Genomic DNA, 24,699 nt, shown 5'->3' on the forward strand with positions numbered 1-24,699 from the left:
TAATCCAACAATTTTAGTATTCGATGTGCCGAAAGATATAACCAAGGAAGAGATACTGGAAGATCTATATTGCAAAAATTTCAGGGATTTTACAGAGAAAGAAATACAAGATGGTGTGACTTTCAGATTTAGTACAGGATCTAAACAGTGGGTGACTAATTGGGTGATTAGCCTGATCCTGACGATCTATAACAGTATCTTGCAGAATGACAGAATATTTATTGGGTATAATTCCCATAAGTTTCGAAAATTTGTAATACTTACTAAATGTTTTAAGTGTCTCGGATACGGACATTCTTCAGTCTATTGTACTCGCCAATCTATTTTTTGTAGCCACTGCTCAGTCTGGTCATATTTATAATGATTGTCAAAATAAAGATTCACCTCCTAAATGTATAAATTGTAAAAGGAGAGGCAGGAACTTTGAACACTCTGTGAGCGATTCACAGTGTCCATAATATATAATAGCATTAGATTTTGCCAGTACGCATGTTTCTAATAATAATAGTGGTATAAATTCTAGAGGTTGTGTAGCATGTAGAATTGATTAATGCAATTAAATAGTCAAAGATGCAGAAGGTTTATGGATGAGGTTAAAGTTTTAATGATTGATTATGGGTTAGATGTATTATGTTTGCAAGAACCATATGTTGGTGTTTTTGCAGAAACCTATAAAGCGACTGGTTTTCCAGTAACATGCAAGGTAATCCATACATTGACTGTAAAACCGAAAACAGCTATTGTTGTTTTCAATAAAAATTTAAATGTAACTGTTATATCCAGTTTTTGTTCAGAATATGCTACATGTGCACATATTGTCACTTCCATGATATCAGTTTATGTAGTGTCTCTGTACTGGTCTCCTGCAATTAACATTGATGTTATTATTCAATATGTAGAAAGATTTATGGAATTTGTGGCTGGCAGTGATGTAATCATAACATTAGCTGCAAATTCTAAGTCTAGAATGTGGCATAGCAATATTGGAGACAGCAGAGGGGCACAGTTGGAGGATTTTATTTTATGTTATAATTTGAATATTTTAAATTTTCCTAATAAGCCATATACATTTGACAATTTACATGGCAATTCTAATATTGATATCAACATTAGTCAGATAGAAGAACTCCGTAGCCGAGTGGTCAGGAGCGGGAGTGCAGTAGCACATGCTCTTTGAGTAGACCGGGATTCAAGACCCTGACTGCTGAATATGGTCGATCTGCCAATCCGCAATGGACCAGCGTGGCAGATTATGGTCCATTTCCCTTAGCATGAATTGTTGAGGAGGCTTCCATCCTGCAGTGGGTTGATAATGGCTGCACTTTACCTTTTTACCTTTAGATAGAAGAATTTCTTATCAGGATGTTAAGGATAACTTTACTAATAGTGATCACAGATCCATTTTGTTTTATTTGAGTTTATACAAAGGTCAATTAAATAAGCCTGTGTTACAAGATCACACTAGATTAAACTTTAAATCAATTAATTGGAGAAAGTTTGTCTTGTTTGCATAATCTTTGAATGATGTCACAGCTACAGAATGTGTTTTTTGTCCAGCATACCTTACTGAATGCTTTATTTCACAGTTAAGCATAAGAGAAATATTTCACATAAAGTACCTTGGTTGTCAGCTGAATTAACTGTATTAAGGCATGAGGTGTTTGGCCTAAGGAGGAAGTATCACAGGCTGAGAAGTTGGGGTGCTTTTGAGGCTGAGGTGTATAAGGATTTGTATAAAATTAAAGGAGGTTGTATCATAAAGCCATTTATAATCATAAGATTAAGGCATGGTAAGATTTGGTTTTTAATGTTGGGAATACTGATCCCTGGGGCTTCTGTATCCCAGGGATAAACTAAATTTAAATAATGCAATAAGTACAGTTACTTCTGATAATGGGGAAACTACTGATTGGTTAACAACTATAACTACAATAACTGATAAATTATTTTTGATGGATGACCATAGTGAGGATTCTGAGTACAGACGAAAGTTAGGGAAGAGAATCTTAGGTACATTGGTAATAATGATATTGATTTGTTTAATATTACTGAACTTAGGTCAGTTTGCTCTTAATTGAATGTTAATAAAACTCCAAGAATTGATAAGCTTGAAAATAGCTGTATTATTAAAATTGTAGTTACCTTTTCTGATCTTATATTAAATGTTTTATCTCTGGGACTGTACCTGGGTTCTGGAAGATCGCTTTATTAAAATTAATAAGGAAACCAGGAAAACCAGTTTCTGATCCAAGAGGCTATTGGCCTATCTCATTGTTACCAAATCTTGGTAAAGTATCGGAAAGATTGATATTAATGAGATTGGAGGCTTTATTTTTGGCCAGGAATTTATATTTTCCACACCAATTTGGTTTTAAAAAGAAAAGCTCGACAGAGGATGCAATACATGATCTTGTTAATTATAGTATAAACTCTAATTATAAATATGTCTTGGCTCTATTCATTGATTTTGAGTGGACCTTTGACACTGTTTGGTATGAGAGTGTGTTGGCCTCTTTGAGAGCACTACATTGCCTGGATTTATTATACAGAATAATTGGAGATTATTTAAAGGGGAGGAGAATTATTGTTTGCACCACATTCTAAATTTGAATGAGATATTAACAGGGGTTGCCCACAGGGATTAGTGTTCTGGAATCTGGTACTTAATATGTGGCTGCATGAAACTGCATATGTGGATGATTTAGTGTTGTGTGTGCAAGGCAAATCAAGGAGAGACATTGAGGGTAAAATTAAGATGGTTGTGGATAGTCTGGCCAATTGTGCTACAGACAATAAACTTAGTATATCTTCTACTAAGATGGTTATGATGTTGACTAAAGGGAAACTTGATTACAGTAGGCCTCCTCATATACTTATTAATAATAAGCAGATACCTTTGGTCTCTAAGGTCAAGTACCTTGGTATAATTATAGATGATAATATGTCGTTTGTGGCACATCTTGAATATCTGAATGGCAAGGTTAAAAAAAATTACTGCCCCTATTGTAAGGATTACTAGAAAGGACTGGGGACTCGGTAAAAGGGTCCTTGTGTTATATTATAAGGTTATGTATAGTATCATATGCTGCTTCTGTCTGGTTTAAGAGAATTAATGTAATTAAATTTAGGAATAAGATTAACTCAATTCAGAGATCCATGTTGCTAACAATACCAAATATGTAAAACCGTCTCCACACATGCAATGCAGGTAATTGCTGGCACCCTTCCATTAGATTTATATACAGATAGTTCTCGACTTTACAAGTTAATTCCTGCCTAGTGCGCATTATAAAGTGAAAACTCGTAAAGCAGGAATTTATTTCCCATATGCATTACGTTCTCAACAATGAAATTAGTTACCTAATTAGTTTATGTTTAAACAATGATTGATTTATAGAAAGAAATGAAAACGTAGTCTGTAAAATCAGGCAAATTATAATAATAGAGAAATTATTTACGACTTACAAAAGTTAAACAATGTTTATTCTTCATCATCATCATTGACTAAATGCACACTTGTTATTCACTCATTATTGGCCTGGCACTCATTGATTTGTTGCACAAGGAGTCGTCTTCTTCAGAAATGCTTCAAGAGGCGTTTGTTTCCAAGATAATCTTGGAATCTCTTTTCTTTATAAATTTCACGATTACATGCATGTGCATTTTTTAACGGCACGCACAAATTGCAACTAAGACGATTCGCGTGGAGTAATAAGTTTATGAAGCTTTAAAAAAAAGGAATGAAGAGAAGATTCTGAAAATTTATTTATGTTTTTTATACGATTGAAGATTTCAGTAAAGGGGAAACACGTTTCACCATAATAACGTAAAAAACCACACAATTTCAGCTATCGATATTTTCGCAAATGCAAGAAGATCTAATTTACTACCTGTTTATAATTGCTTGCAGTAACAGAAAAGCCCAATAAACCGGAAAGTGAAAATTGTTTTTATTGTTTCATGGTAGTAACCTCCAGAAATGTGATTTAGAAAAATATTACAAATGCATTTAAAATTGATTCTTATAACAGAACATATGATAACGATGAAAGGGTAGTGCATTTTAATGATTTGAATTGGTAACTAATACAATTTACAAACCACACTCATGACCTTTTTTTATATGGCCTTAAGGTCATGCTCATGACCTTAAATCTTTTTAGAAAGATAAATAGCTTAGTTATACAGCAAAAATTTCAACTTCCTAGATCTTGAAATGAATTATCAAAAAACAAATGTGTTATTGGATTCACGTTACGGTATTTTAATGATACGATAGTGTCTCTGGAACAGATTAATATCGTAAAGCGGGGTACACTGTATTGTATAGCTATGCACGTGGCTTGGAATGTGGTATTTATGAATGTTTAGCATTCATTTTTTGCAATTAATGTTCATATTTTCAATTTTGTTGATACTTGAGGGAAAAAACTCGTACACCCGAGAACTCGTAAAGCAAGAACTGCCTGTATAGCGTTTAGAGCATTTAGCTGTTTTTTGAGAAAGGGAATTCAGATATCATTTTTGGGTATTACTAATGACATTTTGGTAGATAGGAAAATTGAGGAAAAGGAATATATGGTTAAAGTTAAATGAAATATGGCAGAACCATTGGAGCACAAGTAATATTGGATATGTTACTAGGCTATTTATTCCAAAAGTAAGTTTTAATAGTGGTAAGAAGACTAAGTGGTTTTAACCAACTATGGAAGTGTCTCATTTGCTAATGGGACATGGCTCATTAAAATCTAAGCTATGTGATCTAGGTCGGGAAACAGCTCCCTTGTGCTCCTGTAGGTTCACTGGGCACCACATTCTAAATTTGAATGAGATATTAACAGGGGTTGCCCACAGGGATTAGTGTTCTGGAATCTGGTACTTAATATGTGGCTGCATGAAACTGGATATGTGGATGATTGGGTGATTGCCCAATTTATGAAGAATTTAGAAGTAAATTAAGAGATAGCTTGCCTACACTGAATAGGGGAACTGAAACAGAATGGTTGATTGATGAAAAACGTTTTAAGCTATTACAGGAATTCTGTAGGAGCGTATTTCTTAAAAGGAAGCAGCTATCAATTTTGATTAGTGTAGATTAGGTTTTTATTATGACTGCACTTTTTTTCTACTTAACCTTGCCTAGCCTCCTTTGTGCTTGATTACAGACAAGCTTATATCTGCCATAGGCTTCTGTGTCACCTGCATAATTTATATGTATCCCACACATTTTTCTTCTGGGATCAACATCATCAGTTGATCCCATGATATAGAATTCAAAAACTGGCTGAGACCACTGTAGTTACCTTTACAAAAACAAAAACCCTTCCCTTTCAACTTGATGGTAGTTACATCTTTAAGTAAATCCCACATCAGTAGACTGCAATCACTGTCACCTAGTGGTTCCTTTATGTGCAAATTCCTAGTGCATGCGTCATCACTGCTGATAATCAAGAGTATTACCCCCCCCCCCTCCTTGCCCCTTAAACATGTTGCCGTAGAAAACAATCATACAGTAAATCCACAAAAATCTTGTTTGCGCGCGAGTGACCAATCCACAAGTTCCAGTCAATATCTGGAAAGTTAAAATTTGAAAGTGTCTTGTAAAATTTGAAAGGCCATTAATGCACTGTGCACCCATGTTAACTGGATACACTTCCTTAGATTTTATGTGTTTCTTAACTAACAGCATAACCCCCTCCTCCCTTCCTACCCTGTCTGCCCTTTCTGTACACATTGTACTCTCCAAATTCCACTTCTGCACTGCTTATATCTGTGTGATACCATGTCTCTGATATCCCAACAATACCTGTCTCTGTTGGCTTGATCAGTACTTCAAATTCATCAAATTTATTTTCTATACTTCCAGCATTAGTGTACATGCAAGTATACATGCACCTGTTTTTACTCTTAGTTCCCCTAACACAGCCCATGTATTTTTAAGTCCCTGGCAACTTTCTCTCTAGGCTGCTGCTCGTTACAATAGAAGCAGTGCAAGAATTGCTTTTGCCTCTGCCTGTGGCTACTGTTTGTATTCCCCCAAGCTAGCTGTTTTCTGACTCACCTAATACTGCCTCAATAGCATCAGCAAATTTTCTTGCACCCTTTCTATTTAAGTGTATCCCATCCATGTAAAAGAAGTCTCTCCTGATAGCAAGCACAGACCACCACACTGAAAAAAAATCTACCCCATGAGCCTTGCAGAATCTCGCCAGGGCTGAATTGATTGACAAGGCTCTCATCTTATAATCACTCCTATTGTGTCTGGGCAGAATCTGCCAGACACAATAGGAGTGATTATAAGATGAGGCCATTAGTGTCAACGTGTACAACAATATCACTTTTTGTGCCCTTAAAAGATAATATTTGCTCTACAATGTCATCAACTTTTGCCAGGGGGCAAAAGTTAATGATCCTGGTTCTGTTCCACCTATCCTTTTTTCATAATATATCCCCCATCTCCCTGACAGTAGAGTCACCAACAATAACTAGTTTCTGTGGGACTAGCGCATTCTGCCTTTGAGATTGCCGCTGTGTTTGCCTGATGCACAGGACTGAGCTCTGGCATTGAGTTGGGCATCTGAGAGCTTGATGGGCCCCTCTTATTAATTTCCTTGAGGGCATCCACCCTACACCTCAAACCCTCATAGACACCCATCAGAATGCTGAGTTGGTGCCTAATTTCTTCACAGTCTGCACCTAGTGTACATGACACAAGAAGACATCCTCCTTGGCTAGATCGTGTCCTGTTCTAGACAGGACACGATCTAGCCAAGCAAACATTTCACATTTTGCACATTTTTTTTAGACTGATGCACTGGAGAATCACCCCCTTCTTCTCCTCCGAGCCACAGCACTCTGGCTAAATTTCTCTACTGCTCTAGGTCATGATTCCATTTAAGTGCAGTTTAATGGACAATAAAATTTAATATCATTAATAAATTTTACTGATTAATTGATAATACTATACTAAGCTAACAGATTTTTAATGCAGTGCTATGGGTATTGCTATCTGGTTTTATGTTAAACCTTACACTATCTAGTTCAGAATATACGTTGTATCGTATAGCAATGGCGGCAAGTTACGAACAGTAAATCTACGGACACTAAGTATTAACTTTCAAAATCGCTATGTAAATTCAAAATAAACCAAGGAGCTGGACTAGGACTATAAGCTACTTATAGAAAATAATTTAATATAAGAATTAAGTCAATAAAACAGCTAAATATAATTAAAAAAGTAGTTCACCGGAGCTGCAAAATCTTATCCAACACACGGATTGGATACCTTTACCGATACTAATTAATAACCTACAAAATCTCTATCTAAGTTCAAAATAAACTAAGTATCATATCGAGGAATATAAAGCTACTTCTAGAAAATAAATTAATATGCCAATTTAAGTCAATAAAACAGCAAAAATTTAAGAAAAACTCTATTAGCTGGAGCTGTAAAAACTTTCCCTCCAAATTGCAAACAAGTCAACAACTCGATCACAAGCTGTCAATAGGTTTGCCTGAATTGGTACCTGACTGATGCTATTGTAATTATAAAGTGTCCCATGGCTTTCAGGAGAAGGGATAAATGATGCATGTGCAGAGAGGTGAGGCTACTGCAGCCACTACTTCAAGTGGGGAGTTTCACTTTATGGTTTTCAGATTTCCCTTTATTTGGGTTTTTTTTTTTTTTTTTTTTTTCACAGCAAGAATCTACTTGTGGCTAATTCTTCCATTGTATACAGCAAACAAGGTGGCTTGGTTTCAGCCTAGAGACTACGTTTTATGATATTTTTATTATATCTGTATCTGTACTATAATATTGGAAGATTAGCATTAGCATTAATAGAGACATATGATGCAAGAAAGCAAGCTTATATAGCATCAGCCAAAAAAAAAAAAAAAAAACCCTTCCCATTTCACTCATCCATTCACTCCAAAAGTTTGTCTAGGTCATCCTTGAATTTATTTAAGTTGTCAATTTCAACAATGACAGATGGAAGTTTGTTCCAGCAATCAACCACCCACTGGCTAAAGGAAAATTTCCGCACATCTATTCTACAACTGTCTTTCCTTAATTTGAAATTATGCCACCCCCCTTTGTCATTTGCAGAATTTGAGCAAGAGGAAGAATCCCATCAGCATTGAGCTTGTGCAAACCAATAATACACCTCAACGAGCTCACCTCACAGGTGCCTAGTCTCCAGATGCTGCAATTTGCAGAACTTAAGCCTATCTTGCAAACAGCAACCCTGTGTTCCACTCACTAATCTCGTTACCCTTCTCTGTACTCTTTCTAGTAGCTCAACATCTTTCCAAAATGGGGCTCCCGACCTGTATGCAGTATTCAAGGTGTGTGGCCTGACTACTGCCTTATACAAGGGAATAATCACCCCCTTATCCCTGGTAGCATAATTCCTATATATCATTGACAAGACTCCAAGACCTCGTAGCCTGTCTGCACTGTTCAGAAAACATCATTTACTGTACAATTACTCCCAGGTCTTTTTCATTCTCCACTACCCTACATGCAGTAAGGCACAGTTGGTATGTTACTCTGGGATTACTGCTACCCATATCAAGTACTTTGCATGAAGATAAGCTTAGAGGGCCCGAATGAGCTATTGGAAAAATTAAAAAATGAAGTGATTGATACATATGTAAATAAAAAGCAAAGAAGAATAAGATTATCATAATACTTGCATGTTTGATTATAATTTGTATGATTTTTTTTTTCGAATTTTAATTGGTGATTTACATATTATTAAACTATTATTATTATATTATTATCAACAATAAACTACAGGAAATAAAACCTAATCCACAAATATGGCACTCCAGCATCAGAGGAAGTCGCAGAGAAGAAATAATGCATGCCAGACTACGAATTGGCCATACTCATCTTGCACATTTTCATCTATTAGCAAATAAAAATCCCTCACTCTGTGTTCAATGCCAGGTTGAGCTTCCAGTAAGACACATTCTTTTGGTATGCCCTCAATTCAAAAATTCCAGATTACTTTGTTTTCACAGTTTATGCAATTACCAGAATCCACTTACCCTTCAACAGATCTTATGCAATTCTGCAAAATTAGATGAACTGTTTAATTTTATTCGGCAAATCAGATTTGATAAACTAATCTAAAAAAAATTTGATTTACATTACAAACTTGGAAAGACACATCTTGGCCACTGATGCCCTTGTGTCTTAAAACCCTTAAACAACAGCAACCATGCACTTGTCCATGCTAAATTAGATTATGGGTCCCAGGTGTACGCATCTGCTAGAAACAGCATACTTCGATGGCTAGACTGAGTTCTCCATCAATCCATCATTATTGCTACTGGGGCATGCGAACATCCCCTGTCCAGAGTTTATATGTTGAAGCAACTAAATCGTCACTGTCACTAAAATCTGCTTTTAAATGAAATCTCTTCCAGACAATCCTACGTGAACATTCATTTTTGAGCCATGATGGGAAAATCTATATAACACTCATCGGACTGCCATCTGTCCCTTTGGCATTCATGCTCATAGAGCTTCACAATATTGCCCACTCACCAAGCCAACACTTCCCACTATTTCTCCCTTAACATCTGGGGAAAGGCACGTACCTCCCCCTCTGTCTACCTACAACTCTATACTGCCGATCAATCTCCTTAATCTTATTTCCTGTCCATCTTTACTGATGATTCGAAATCAAAGTCATCTGTGTGATCTGCTGCATTCCCAGATAATAGTTTCTCAGCAAATTCCATAGGAGTGCAGTATATAAACCGAAGAGTTGTAATAGAGCTAGTCTTGGACCACATTAAAACTAATAGTTATCAAAGGTGTATGGGTCACACTGATTCTTTAAGTGCATTAAGGCTTTATCTATAATCAGTTTCAGAAGAAGTTAGTATTAGCAGATGTATATGATGCAAGAAAGTAAGCTTATATAGCATCAGCCAAAAAAAAAAAAAAAAAAAAATTCCATTTTACCAATCCATTCATTTCAAATGTTTGTCTAGTTCAAACCTTGAACGTATTTAAGTCAATGTTTGTTCCAACTATCAACCACCCGCTGGCTAAAGGCATTTTTCCACACATCTAATCAACAATTGTCTTTCCTCAATTTGAATTTATATCCCTTCAGGTGAATAATCTGAGCAAGTGGAAGAATTCCATCAGCATTGAGCTTGCTCAAACCATTCAAGGCCTTATACACCCTAATTAGATCACATCGCAGGTGCCTAATCTCCAGATGCTGCAATTTGTAGAAGTATCAAGTATCAACAAATTCAAAAATATGAACATTAATTGCAAAAAAATGAATGTTAAACATTCATAAATCCCGCATTTCAAACCATGCCTGTAGCTATACAATACAGTGCACCCCTTATATTAATCTGTTCCATTGACACCATCATATCGTGAAAATATCGTAATATGAACCCAATAACACACTGTTGTTTGGTTATTCATTCCAAGACCTCGGAAGTTGAAATTTTCACTATATAACTAATTTATTTATCTCTCTAAAAGGTCATTTTTGTAATGTAAATTGTATTAATTACGAATTCAAATCATGTTCTGTTATAAGAATCAATTTTGAATGCCTTTGCGATATTTTTCTAAAGCATATTTCTGGAAGATGCAAACCATAAAACAATAAAAACAATTTGGATTGCAATTTCCAATTTATTGGGCTTTTCTGTTAGTGCAATCCAATTATAAACGGGTAGTAAACTCGATGTTACTGCATTTGCGAAAATACTGATAGGTGGAATTATGTGGGTTTTTGCGTTATTATGGTGAAATGTGTTTCTCCTTCACTGCAATATTCAATCATATGAAAAACATAAATAAATTTTCAGAATCTTCTCTTCATTCCTTTTCTTTGTAAACTTGTTATTCCGTGTGTATCGTGTTATTTGCAATCTCACTTGCGCATATCATGTTAATTAGTTGCAATTTGTGCGTGCCATTAAAAATTGCTTATGCTTGCTAACGTGAAATTTATAAATAAAAGAGAAGATCCTGGAAAAACAAACACCTCTTGAATCATTTGTGAAGAAGACGGCTCCTTGTGCAACAAACCAATAACGTTTGCCGACCCAACAATGAGTGATTAACGAGTGTGCATTTAGTCGATGATGAAGAGTAAACATTCGTTAATATTTGTAAGTCAAAAATAATGAATTCACCCCCCCCATGTATTGTCATAAATGAATCAAGTTAAAATAACTATTAATTAAAATAAGCATGTATTCAAGGGAATTGGAAAGAATCACGGAAAGACAGCGGCCACCAACCTCCAAAAACCAACCAACGCCAAAGCCATCATGAGAATAGAAAAACAATTGTCGCGAAATTCTAAAAACGATGACACTAATAAATTAATTCACACGAAAGTTAAACTTTAAAATCGTTATTAACTTCTTTTAAGAGACCACCTTATTCGGTATTGTTACTGTGTTCACAAGAAGTACAAAAGTGATTCGCAAATGCTATCGCATCTGTTTTATATGAAATTAACGACACCTGACACGAGATTATTTGTGTCTTACGCGCATGCATGAATAGCAATTCATACATTGGTTTATATTGTTAGATTTTATATTGGTTTTTATTGTTAGATTAACCCTGGATTTCAGAGTTTGCAGAAAGAAGAGTTACTTTTGTCAACTACAACGTTTACATAATAAGATAAAGGATTATTTACATATTAATGATTGGGCTTATCTAAAATCAAATATTGAATTAAGGAAACAAGCGCAAGCAATTGAAATAAATATGAGACATACTAATAATAAACTACAATGCTTACTTCACATGAGGAATAATAACACAGCAGTAGAGATTTGGCGTAGGGGAATAATACAAGACAAGATTTAGTGGGATGGGTTTACAACATATGATAACTGATAGGCTGACACGACATAACACGACGGAATCTAGTGTAATACATACAGAAGAGAATTAGCATTAGTAGAGGCATATGATGCAAGAAAGCAAGCTTATGCAGCATCAGCCAAGAAAAAAAAAAAAAAACTTCCACTTCACCCCTCCGTTCGTTCAAAATACCTGTCCAGCTGAGCCTTAAATTTATTTAGGCTATCAACTTCCACAACAAGGGATGGAAGTCTGTTCCACCAACCAACTACCCACTGGCTAAAGGCAAATTTCCGCACATCTATCCTACATCTGTCTTTCCTCAATTTGAATTTATGCCCTCTCAGGTGATTATTCTGAGCAAGAGGAAGAATCCCATCAGCATTGAGCATGCTCAAACCATTCAAGACTTTATACACCTCTATCAGATCACCTCGCCGGTGCCTAGTCTCCAGACACTGTAATTTGCAAAACTTTCTTCATAAGAGCAACCCCTTGTTCCATTCACTAATCTTGTTGCCCTTCTCTGTACTCGTTCCAGCAGCTCTACATCCTTCTTGAAATGAGTCCTCCATACCTGTATACAGTACTCAAGGTGTGGCCTGACCATTGCCTTATACAAACAGACAATCACCCCCTTATCCCTGTTAGAAAAATTCCTGTATATCATTGACAAGACACCACGAGCTACTCTTGCAGCCCATCTGCACTGCTCAGAGAACTTCATATCTGCCTGCACAATTACCCCCAGGTCCTTTTCATTCTCTACCACTGTCAGTGTAGTACCACAGAGTTGGTGTGGTCAATTTATCTTCCTATGAATTGTCCATTCCACAAATCAATCTTTTAAGTAAAGGTAATTTAAGTAAAGGTAATTTGGAAGACGTCTAAATTATAATTTAGACATCTTCCAAAAAAAGCAAACAGTTATTGAATTCGAATTTGGCTTAAGGAACTCTAAAAATAGGGAAGGGTTGATACAGCAAATTAATGGAATTATCAATCAGAACAGGGACCCGTATATACCTAGATTATCAAAAGAAGAAAGTATTGATCTCCAAAAATTATGACGGAACAACAATATTATTGTACAGAAAGCCAACAAGGGTGATACAGTTGTAATCTTAAATAAAATAGATTATATAGACAAACTTAGTAATATTATATCTGGTAGTTCTACATACCAGGTTGTAGAGAAAGTGGTATTTGACAACTTAATTAAACAATTTAATAGTAAGTTAACTGAGTACAGAAAAAAAGACTATATTTCGATGGCCACTTTAAAATCCCTTAAGGCTAGGACTAATGCGGTACCAACTCTTTTCGGACAAGTTAAACTTCATAAAATAGGATACCCTATTAGACCTATTGTTTCTTACAGAAACACAGCTTTTGCATCGCTCGTGGCATATCTTTACAACATTATTAAACCACTGCGTTTAACATTAAAGTTTATAGTCTAAAGAATTCAGAGTGGTTATTCAACCAATTAAAAGAAAAAACGCTAAATGGAGATGACGAATTATTCTCTTTATATGTCGTTTCCTTGTACACCAACGTACATGTAGAATATGCCCTTGACATAATATGGAACCTTATCAATGATCAGACAATCTGTTTAAGCATGTCAAATTTACCCAGAAATGAAATATTTTATTTGATAAAATTTCTTGTACAAACCAATTATATTAATTTCCAAAATAAAATTTACAAGCAGATATTCGGTTTACCAATGGGACTTAGCTTGAGTGGATTTTGGCTGAAATTTATCTAAATATGATCGAGCAGATATACTTAACACCATATCTCTCTAATATAATGTTTTATGGCAGATATCTTGATGATATCTTGATAATTACTAATAAATATATAGTACAGAAGGTCCTGGATACATTTAATAACATTCAAACTCGACTTAAATTCACCCTAGAAATGCAAATTCCACATCACAAATTTTACTTTAATCAGAATTAATGAAAACATATTTTTTAAAATTTATAGAAAGTCAACAAATACGGAAAAATTCTTGCACCGTTCAAGCTACCACCCTTTTACATACAAAAGGAGCATTATTTTTAACCAGTTTCATAATGCATATAGATACAGCTCTATTCAAGAATCCTTATTGGATGAGCTCACAGAACTGACAAAAAGGTTTTTAAATAGGGGTTATTCATTAGGTACCATTATGCAGATTAGTCAACAGGCGAAATATAAATTAGAGATGGGTACAACAAATGACAGGGCGGAAAGTTCTGTATATACAATATTGGTATAGACAATTTATTAACATATTTAAGAACACTGAATTTAAGATTGATCCACAACCCATGAGTAAGCTCCATGCGATCTTGAAATATAGGGCATATGTAGTTCCTACCATGGAAGCTCACAATATTGTTTACAACATTTCTTGTGGTGGATGCAATTCTACTTATATTGGCTCGACCCAAAATTAGTAGTAGTTGTAGTAGTAGTAGTAGTGGCATGTGATGCAAGAAAGCAAATGTATGAGCTTATGCAGCATCAGCCAAAAAAAAAAAAAAAAAAAAAAATCACACCATTCCCTCCAAATGCCTGTCCAGTTCCTCCTTAAATTTATTCAACCTATCAACTTCCACAACGACAGATGGAAGTTTGTTCCAGCAATTAACCACCCGCTGGCTAAAGGCAAATTTCCGCACATCTAATCTATATCTGTCTTTTCTTAATTTGAATTTATGCCCCCGTAGGTTTGTAATCTGAACAAGTGGAAGGATCCCATCAGAATTCAGCGTGCTGAACCCATTCAAGGCCTTATACACCTCAATCAGATCACCGCGCAGGTGCCTAGTCTCCAGCCACTGCAATTTGCAGAACTTAAACCTCTCTTGATAAGAGGATCCCTTCATTCCCCTCACCAATCTTGTTGCCCTTCTCTGTACACGCTCAAGTAAATCTACATCCTTCCTAAAATGAGGCCTCCAGACCTGTACGCAGTACTCAAGGCGTGGCTTGACCATTGCCTTATACAGAGGGATAACCACCTCCTTTTCTCTGCTAGCAAAATTCCTATAGATCATTGACAAAACCCCATGACCTGCCCTGGCAGCCTGTCTGCATTGCTCAGAAAACTTCATATCTGACTGCACAATTACTCCCAGGTCTTTTTCATTTTCTACCACCTTAAGTGTAGTACCACACAGTTGGTACGTTTCTCTGGGGTTACTTCTACCCATATGCAGTACTTTGCATTTGTCAAGGTTAAACTTCAGTTGCCACTTCTTAGCCCATCTGCCCAAATTATCTAGATCCTGTTGCAGTAGCACACTGCCATTACTGTCATTAACAACCCTGCCAACCTTTGTATCATCTGCAAACTTCGACACTAAGCCTGATATACCTTCATCAATATCATTGATAAATATACAAAACAACAGTGGACCCAACACCGAACCCTGTGGGACTCCACTAATAACATTAGTCCAAGAAGAGCAGCACCCATTGATTACCACCCTCTGTCTTCTCCCACTTAACTATCCTTTTATCCATTGTAGCAACTTACCCTTAATACCATTCTGCTCCAATTTGTACAATAGTCTTCCATGCGCAACAGTGTCAAAAGCTTTCCCGAAATCCAAATATATGATATAAAAATTATTTTTTGCATCCAGTTCCTTTGTAACCACATCATAATATCCTATCAAATTTGTCAGACAAGACTTTCCCTTAACAAACCCATGCTGTGTCTGAATTATTGCTGCAGTCTTGTCTAGATGATCCTGCAGTGCATCTTTAACCAGCGACTCCATTATTTTACCCGGAATAGAAGTTAAACTAACTGGTCTGTAATTACCCGTGTCACCCTTCGATCCCCCTTTGTGAATTGGGGATACATTTGCACATCTCCAGTCCGTGGGAACCTTCCCTGAGTCCAAGGATGCTCTCATAATTATGGCTAAGGGTTTGCTTAGTTGCTTTGCCGCCTCGTTTAATATAACTGGATAGATCCCATCCACCCCAGGTGCTTTTCTTATGTTTAACTTCAACAATTTCTCCTCCACTTTGCTTTCAGTTATTCCAAAATCATTAAGTATCCTGCTACAATTTGATAACCTTCTGCCATTTTCAAACCTTAATAATTCCTCACGTGTGAATGTAGATGCAAAATACTCATTCAGTTTGTTTGCTATCTGAGCAGGATCATCAACAGTCCAACCATCGATGTCAAGTGGACCAATCAGATTCATCCCCTTCCTTTTAGAGTTTATATAAGTAAAGAAATCCTTGCTGTTTTTCTTAGCATCTTGCCAAGGATTTCTCGTAATCTGCCTTTGCCTGCCTAAACTCCTTTGTAACTTGGTTACAGATCAACTTATAGCTATCATAGGCTTCTGTGTCACGTGTTAATTTGTATGCATCCCATGCATTTTTCTTCTCTGTTACGAGTCTGATTAGTTCATTTGACAACCATTTAGGCCTAAACATTGAACAATATTTCTTAATAGGTATGAAACGTTTAGTAGCTTCCACGATTAATTCCTTGAATGCTTCCCACTTAGAATTTACTGTTGGTAACATCGTCAGTTGATCCCACTGTACAGAATTTAAAAACTGTCGGAGACCACTGTACTCGCCTTTACGGAAGCAAAACCCTTTCCTTTACCCCTGATGGTAATTAAATCTTTAAGTAAATCCCACATCAGTACACTGTGATCACTGCCACCTAGTGGTTCTTTTATCTGCAAATTCCTAATACATGAATGATCACTGCTGATAACCAGATCAAGAGTATTACTTTCTCTGGTTGCCTCTCGAACATGCTGCTGCAGAAAACAATCATCATGTTCGAGTAATTCACTTTCAGTAAGGATACAGCAGCATTTGGCATCAGTAAGAGCAGATAGGATGGGTGCATCTGAGCCTGCATTTCATGTAATCACTGATGGACATATGTTTCTTTTTAATGAATCCAAGGTTCTTAATAAACAGCATGAATATTTTAAATTATTAATTGCTGAAACATTAGAAATGAGATTAAATGTTAAATCTATTAATGTACACAGACCTTATCATTTTTCGGACTCATGGACTCTTACGTGCATGCATGAATAGCAATTCATACATTGGTTTATATAAATAATCATGTCAGGTGTCATTAATTTGATATAAAACAGGGGGATAGCATTTGCGAATCACTTTTGTACTTCTTGTGAACATGGCAACAATACCGAGTAAGGTGATCTCTTAAAAGAAGTTAATAACGACTTTAAAGTTTAACTTTCGTATGAATTAATTTATTAGTGTCGTCGTTTTTAGAATTTCGTGAAAATTGTCTTTCAATTCTCATGATGGCTTGTGGTGTTGGTTGGTTTTTGGAGGTTGGTGGCCGCCGTGTTTGTTTGTTTGTTTGTTATTTTGTTTTTAGGAGCATTAGCAACTAAGGCCATATTGCTCTGGGATATGCGGTGGTCATTCCCTGACCTTTCCGCATCTTCCGTATTTGGTGGTGACAAGCTCGAACCCCGGTCTAATCAAGAAGCGTGTGCTATGCACTGCTGCTCCTTCCCACCTGGTGTCTTTCCGATTCCCTTGACATGATATGAGAGTTGAATACATGCTTATTTTAATTAATAGTTATTTTAACTTGATTCATTTATGACAATACACGGGGAAAAATTCATATAATCATTCGCGATTGAGTTTTGAGATTAACAGTCCTACTCAAAGGTATGAGGTTTTCACGTATAATTTAAGATTATTATAAAATTCGACTTATGTAGCGTTCTGCAGATTGCAACCCTTGTGTTAGTCGGGGAGTGGCTGTACTTCGAATAAGTAATGCTTCTCTGGTAGAGATGACTACTGTTATTCTCACCACCACCCAGACGGCACCGTTTTGAAGCTAGTTAGCTTCATCATCAGTGGGTGGGCAGGTAACCTGTTGCAATAGTGACAACCCAATTATGCAGTATAACTCCACAATATGAGAGATGCTTGATGGTGTGCATAGTTTAATCTAAATATATTTCTTGATGAAATGTCAAAGAGTATGAAAAAAGCTGTTTAAGCATGGGTAATGCATTTTCATCATTTCTACTACCTAGGTAGTATGCATACATCATTTTATTATATCTCATATTGTTGAATACCTTCACAACAAGTTGCCTACATATTGCATTTTTCTAATAAGTAACACTTCTCTGGCAGAGAAAACTACTGTTACTTATTCTCAGATGGGCACCACCACCACCCAGATGGCACTGGGTGGTGGTGGTGCCCATCTGAGAATAAGTACCACCACCACCCAGATGGCACTGTTTCAAAGCAAGTTGGCTTAATTATCAGTGGGTGGCAGGTACCCTGTTGCAATAGTGACAACCCAGTTATGAAGTATAACTGCACAATATGAGAGATGCTTGATGGTGTAAACTAAATATATTTCTTGACGAAATGTCAAGAAATATATTTAGATTAAACCACCAACCCACCGATGATGAAGCCAACTAGCTTCGAAATGGTGTCTGGGTGGTGGTGCCATCTGAGAATAAGTAACAGTATAACTTTTAAATAAACAAAGTAGCCTTCTCTACCAGAGAAGCATTACTTATTTGAAGTAGTGCAATATCTAGGCAACTCGTGAAGATATTTACAATATGAGATATAATAAAACGATGCATGCATAATATGAGGGGTGGTTCCGAAAAGTAAGGTAACACATTTTTTCTCTCGATGATGTTTAATAATACTAAGTTGAAATTGCACACCAAGAAATAAGTGAAAATACACTACTTCTCCACAGTCTCTAGTTTTATTGATGCACTTGTCTCAATGATGGATCAATTTATCAATACCAGTACTGAAGAAGTCCGTGCTCACATGCAGTAACCAACATCACACTGCCTGATGAACTTCCTCATCCATGGTGAAATGCTTTCCTGAAAGATTTTTTTTCAGAGGGCCGAACAAATGGAAGTCTAAAGGAGCTAAGTCTGGGCTGTAGGGGGGATGTGACAGAGTTTCCCAATAATTACCACTCACGAGTGGTGTGGGCAGTGTGTGGAATTGCGTTGTTGTGCAACAAAATCACGGCGCTTGTCAGGAGTCCTGTCATTTTTGTTGAATGTTGGCCCTAATTTTTTTTTCAACATTGCATGGTAAAGCTGTGCATTGATTGTTCCTCCCTCCGTCAAGAAGTCTACCAACAGAACGCCTTGGCGATCCCAGAACACTGCGGCCATGACTTTTCGGACACTGGGAACAGTTTGGAATTTTTTTCGCACAGAAGATTGTGGATGTTTCCAGTTCATGGAATCTTGTTTGTTCTCTGGGGTAAAGTGATGAACCCATGTTTCATCTGCTGTGACTATGCGAGCTAAAAAATCCTCTCCTTCATCGCTGTATCGCAACAGTTTCTCCAGACACATCCCCATGCATTTTGCTTTGTCCTCCTCCTCTGACAATTGTCAGGGCACCCAGTGGCAGCTCACCTTTCAAAAGCTAAGGACATCATGAACAGCCAACTTACTCACATTCATCATTTGTGCAATTTCACACAGTTTCACTCGCCTGTTTTCAAGAACGATGCCCTTGCACCAAAAACATATCTGCTTCTTTGTCATCACCTTTTCGCCATACACAGCAACCAATTCATGGTGAATGTCACTTAGTGAAAACCCTTTTGCTTGCAAAAAGCGAATAACTTCATGAATGCCTGTTTTGGACCACACTCGCATGGTAGCTGCCATTTTGCTGGTATCTGCGAAGTACTCGTTGCAGTAGTGAGGTGAGAGTGCTACAACACTGCACTGGCGGTCTTTTTGAACGTTATTAACGGGTTTATCTGTCCACCGCATTTCATCTCATTCCCTTTCACCATTATTAAGAAAAAAAATATGTTACCTTACTTTTCAGAAACCGCTCTTACCTAGGTAGTAGAAATGGTGGAGATGCATTACCCATGCTTAAACAGCTTTTTGCAATATGTCTATTTATTTTTTGTTGTTGAAGCAATACAGCCTAGGTTGCTGCAGTAAATCCATAATAAATCCAATCCAATCCAAAAGACAATATTTGCAGGTTGAGTATGGTGCTAAAATGCTGAAGGTTGAATGTCCCTTTGAATGAGTAATATGATGAATGTTTGGTCCATATCTGTGGCTTATTTATGGCTGTAGTCCAGTTCTTTACAATATAAGAGTTTGAAGATCTGAAATTGTGGTGTTAGAGTCTAGCCTGGTCACAAACATTTTCTCTCATACAGGTGCAGCTTTTAGCTGAGAGCGATGATCAGCCTTGTGTATAAAGAAGTTGTGCCTTGCAGGGTGTGAAGCATTTCATAGCGAAAATCCATGGTTGTCAGCAGGCAGATTCATTCTGAACTGATGGCTGGGTTGCTGATGTTGGTGACTACATGCAGTCTATAGTTTTCCAAGCATTTGTGTGATCCAAGATGTGTGCTTTTATTAGCTACTATCTAAGGTGCCTGGAATACAGGTCTATTATATTGATGACATCTGTTGGATACTCACATGATCCATGGTTTTCTGTAGAGTTATGTCATAGTAAAGGCTTCCAGGTCAGAGGAGGCCCTTGTATGATATTATCCCTGTAGTTACTTCTAATGGTTTGGCATTTGCAGCTCATGTTGGGTAGTGGAGCAGTTACAGACTAGACCTTTTCTCGCTTTCTTATTTGGTTTCTCAATTACCTCTAATGATGTTGTGGTGCAACCATCTGATGCCCAAGTATTCAGTGGACATGCATCATTGGCAAATGGGCTGTAAACCTCAGCTGAAGTTTGGTTCTGCTTCTGCCCAGTTTGTACATCATCATCCATCGAATGTAAATCGGTGGTGTTCACAAGGTCACTTTGATAGTTCTTTAGCTTGCAAAGAAAGAGTTAAATTTCTGTTTGTTAAATTCAGAGTTAAATTAAGAGTTAAATTCAGCTTTAGTTATTGCTATTGATATTGCTTGATATTGCTATCAAGAAAGCTGATCAAGTGGCAGTCCTCTGAGATGAATTGAAGAATTGTCCCACAAATCTTTTGACCTTGTTGATAATTCACTGGCAATGTGGAAAAGCTGAATGGGGTGATCAGCCCATTGTTGTGGTGTGGGGATGGGTTTAATGCTCTGAGAATGCCAATTTTCAGTATAATTTTGCAGGAAAATTTTAGTTTGGTTAGTGCTTACTGTACTTATTTGGATGAGCTCGTCTGTAGCCTTAATAGCTGATATACAGAGTGAGAGATGGGTGATCATTGGGAACAGGTGATGGGATCATCCAGACTCTCATCATTGTGGGTGACATTAATATTACTACAATTAATATTGAGAGGAGAGGTTATATTCAAGCTTGATTCATATTCAAGAGATATAAGGAGAGCTTCATCAGTGTGAGTTGTTCTGGGCTTCGTGCAATGATTTCTTCTGGTTTTCTTTGATAATTTCTTCAATTTTTTGCTGCCATATTTAATCTCATCTGTTCTAGTTAATAGGGAATCCTATAAATTAAGGCTAGTTTCTTGTCTGGGCTTGCTAATTTTGGAGGCAGGTGTTTTCTGATTATTTGACTGGATAACTTTGTTGCCATGTTTCTACTCTGACTTAAGGCCTGATGTATCTGAGTGGTCAGGAGCATGAGCGCAGTAGCACATGCTCCTTGAGTGGACTGGGGTTCAAGCCCGTGACTGCTAAATATGATTAACATTTGCATCAATGAATTGTTGTGAACTCCACTGATCTGGTGGTTGTACCGGAGTATAAACAAGAACATTTTTTTAATTTTTTGTTTTTTAAGAACCACATTTTGCTTCAAAAGACAACTGAAGTTCACTGCTTCTTTGTTTAGTTATCCTTGAAATTTTTAAAACATTTTAAACACATGATACATTTACAGACCATAAGAAATAAGTCTTCCTTCTTATGGATTTACAAAAAATGCACTGGTTTCTTGAGATTTGTGGTACTCTAGCCACTTTAGCCATTTTAAATTAATCTTAAGTGATCTTTTAGTTGAAATAATTCAGAGCTATCGAATTTAAATTCCTTTGGTAGGTAAAAATCCATCTCTTTCTTGCTGCTGTCTTAGTATGGGGGAGAATCTTTTTCTTAAGGAATACAACCTTCACTGGTAAGCACTGATTATAGGAAATTGTTTTCTGAGTTTAAGCAAAATTGAAATTGCTCACCTTTCATTTAGTGAATGCCTTAGAAATAAGCCAGCTTTCTGTGACCTTCTTACGAGAAAAACGTCAAGATGAATCCAATGATTTTTAAAACTCATTTAGTGTTGAGAGAACACTAAAAATGTTTAAATTTTTAGTGTTCTCTCAACACGTGACGGAACACTAAAAATTGAAATAGACATCTCACACGATTCTCCTATATTCTGAGACTGCCACACAGGGCCAATGAGGTTTACAGATCCATTCTTTAACAGATTTTTACCAGTCTATGGCATCATATGGATTTAAACAAGCAGAATGCATAACTACTCAAAAAAACACTGATAACAAGTAGAAGTTGCCATTTTATATTTTAGTTTGATATTGCATACACTAAGTACAAAGATATATGTAGACTTCTCTTCCAGCACAAAATTTTTATGGCTCTTTACGAATTGACTGATGTAAACTTCGACATATCTCAAAAATTTGAACTGTTATTTGTATTTTCTTTATAATGAAGTATATTAATAAATAATATTAACTTTCAGAATTTAACAATGCTGAGTTTAAGGGAAAATAAGATTAGAGAATTACCGGCAGGCATAGGAAGACTGACTCAGCTCATTACTTTTGATGCTTCCAATAATCATCTGAAACATTTACCTCACGGTAAGTAATTTGCAATTTTAAACAATAAAATAATATAGCACCATGTATTAGTATTAAAGTTTATTTATTTATTTTTTTTTATGTAAACCCCAAACATGAGAGGTATTGGAACCTATAGTACATAGTACCGTGGTTGGGTTGGAGGTTGAGAAGACGAAAGAAGATATTTGTTGACATTAGACTTGAACTTCTGTAGACTGTAATTTTCAGGAAATACGTACGAAGGAAGGTTGTTCCAGAAAACAGCAGTTGAATGAATAAACGAGGAAGATGAAAAGTTGGTTCTCTGAGTTTGAAGTTGGACAATAAATGGATGTTGGCTGGTGGCGGCACGTGTTTGGACTGTTTTGAAAGAGAGAGCGGGAATTATAGAAGCAAATTCAGAAGAACAGTGCCCATGGAAGTATCTGTAGAAGAGGCATGCAGCAGAAACAGAACGTCTATGAGACAGCGAGTGGAGAGACTCTTAGAGATTAGTCATTAATTAACCTAACTGCCCTCTGCTGAATGGAATCAAGAAGGCTGAGAGAGGTTTTGGGGGCACCACCCCAGATGTGGGAACAATATTCCATGGTAGGGCAGATTTGCGATTTGCACAGAGTGAACAGCTGTTTGGAAGAAAAGTAACGCCGAGAGCGAAAGAGAAAACCAAGTTTTTTTAGATGCAGAGGAAGCAATATTTGTAATGTGCTTGTGCCAAGAGAGATTAGAAGTCAGGGTAATTCCCAAAAGAGATATATCATTTTGCCTAGAAGTCAGAGTGTCACCAAAGATAAGCATAGGAGCAGAAGAATCCTTTTTGCGAGATATAAGACAAGACTGAGTTTTAGAAGGATTGAAATCAACTAAGTTGTGTTTGCCCCACTGGAGAATTACCTGGAGATCGGCATTTAAGGAATTGGTAGCAGATTTTCGAGAAGTTGAAGCTGATTGAGCAGAACAAGGTTTCTTAAAATGGAAAGTGGAATGCAATGTGCTATCATCAGCAAAACTATGGATAAGATTTCCAGTCAATGGAAGAAGGTCATTAATATACAAGAGGAAAAGAGTGGGGGAAAGAACTGAACCTTGGGGGACACCGGCATTAGTGAAGAAGTTAGAAGACAGAGAGCCATCTACCATCACCCTTAGTGAGTGATCAGAGAGACAATTGGATAACCAATTACAAAAAACAGTTGGCAAACCATAAGATGGAAGCTTGTTTAGAAGACCTTTATGCCAAACATGATCGAAAGCCTTTGAGATGTCAAGAGCAACTGCTTGTGTTTCACTGAACATTTCCATTGAATTAGTCCATAAATGGGTAACATAAGCCAGAATATCACCAGTGGATTGACACTGACGGAATCCATACTGGCGATCGTTGATCAGATGGAAGGTTTCTAGGTAGTTTAAGAGTTGGTGGTTAATTGATTTCTCCATTACTTTAGAAAGAGTAGAAGTAATTGCAATGGGATGATAATTGTATGGGAGAGATTTGTCAGCCTTTTTAGGAACAGGCTGGATATGAGCAAATTTCCAGGCAGAAGGAAAAACACCTTTGGAATAAGAAAGCGAAAAAAGGCAGCAAAGAATAGGAGTAAGTTCAGGAGCACAGGTTTTGAGAACAAGTGGAGAAATACCATCGGGACCTGGAGCTTTCTTAGCATCAAGATTCGTCAAAATCCTTCCTACATCCTTTTGACGGAAGACCACAGGAGGCATTGAATGGAGCGTGTTGGGAATGGTGGGAGATGTTTTATCAAGATCATTAATACGTGAGTTGGAAGAAAAATGGGATGCTAGCAGATCAGCTTTATCCTTGTCCGAAGTGACAACAGAACCTCATCTGGTTTGGACAGAGGTGGGAGCAGAGATGGGCAAAAGTTGCGGCCAATAGCTTTGTTCTTTTAATATGAGATTTTTTTAACTTTACAGATATTGACTGCAACTTGTGGGTTTGTCACTGTGCAGTAGTAATACTTGGGGATATATATGGATGATTGTTTTCCACACGTTAGAGAA

The 24,699-nt window shown here is 36.8% G+C and overlaps 1 protein-coding gene across 3 annotated transcripts in view; it reads left to right on the plus strand.

Moving 5' to 3' along the window:
- The window catches only part of LOC150078496 (leucine-rich repeat protein soc-2 homolog), a 487,454-nt gene that overhangs the window by 251,901 nt on the left and 210,854 nt on the right, over positions 1 to 24,699 (plus strand). For all 3 annotated transcript variants that reach the window (XM_090385300.1, XM_090385301.1, XM_090385302.1), the window contains one exon: positions 22,575 to 22,695. In XM_090385300.1, the coding sequence (XP_090241426.1) occupies positions 22,575 to 22,695 (121 nt within the window). The remainder of the gene's footprint in view (positions 1 to 22,574; positions 22,696 to 24,699) is intronic.

Source organism: Mastigoproctus giganteus, chromosome 11, assembly GCF_048544385.1.
Source record: "Mastigoproctus giganteus isolate SK-2022 chromosome 11, ASM4854438v1, whole genome shotgun sequence".
Classification (NCBI taxonomy): Eukaryota; Metazoa; Arthropoda; class Arachnida; order Uropygi; family Thelyphonidae; genus Mastigoproctus; species Mastigoproctus giganteus.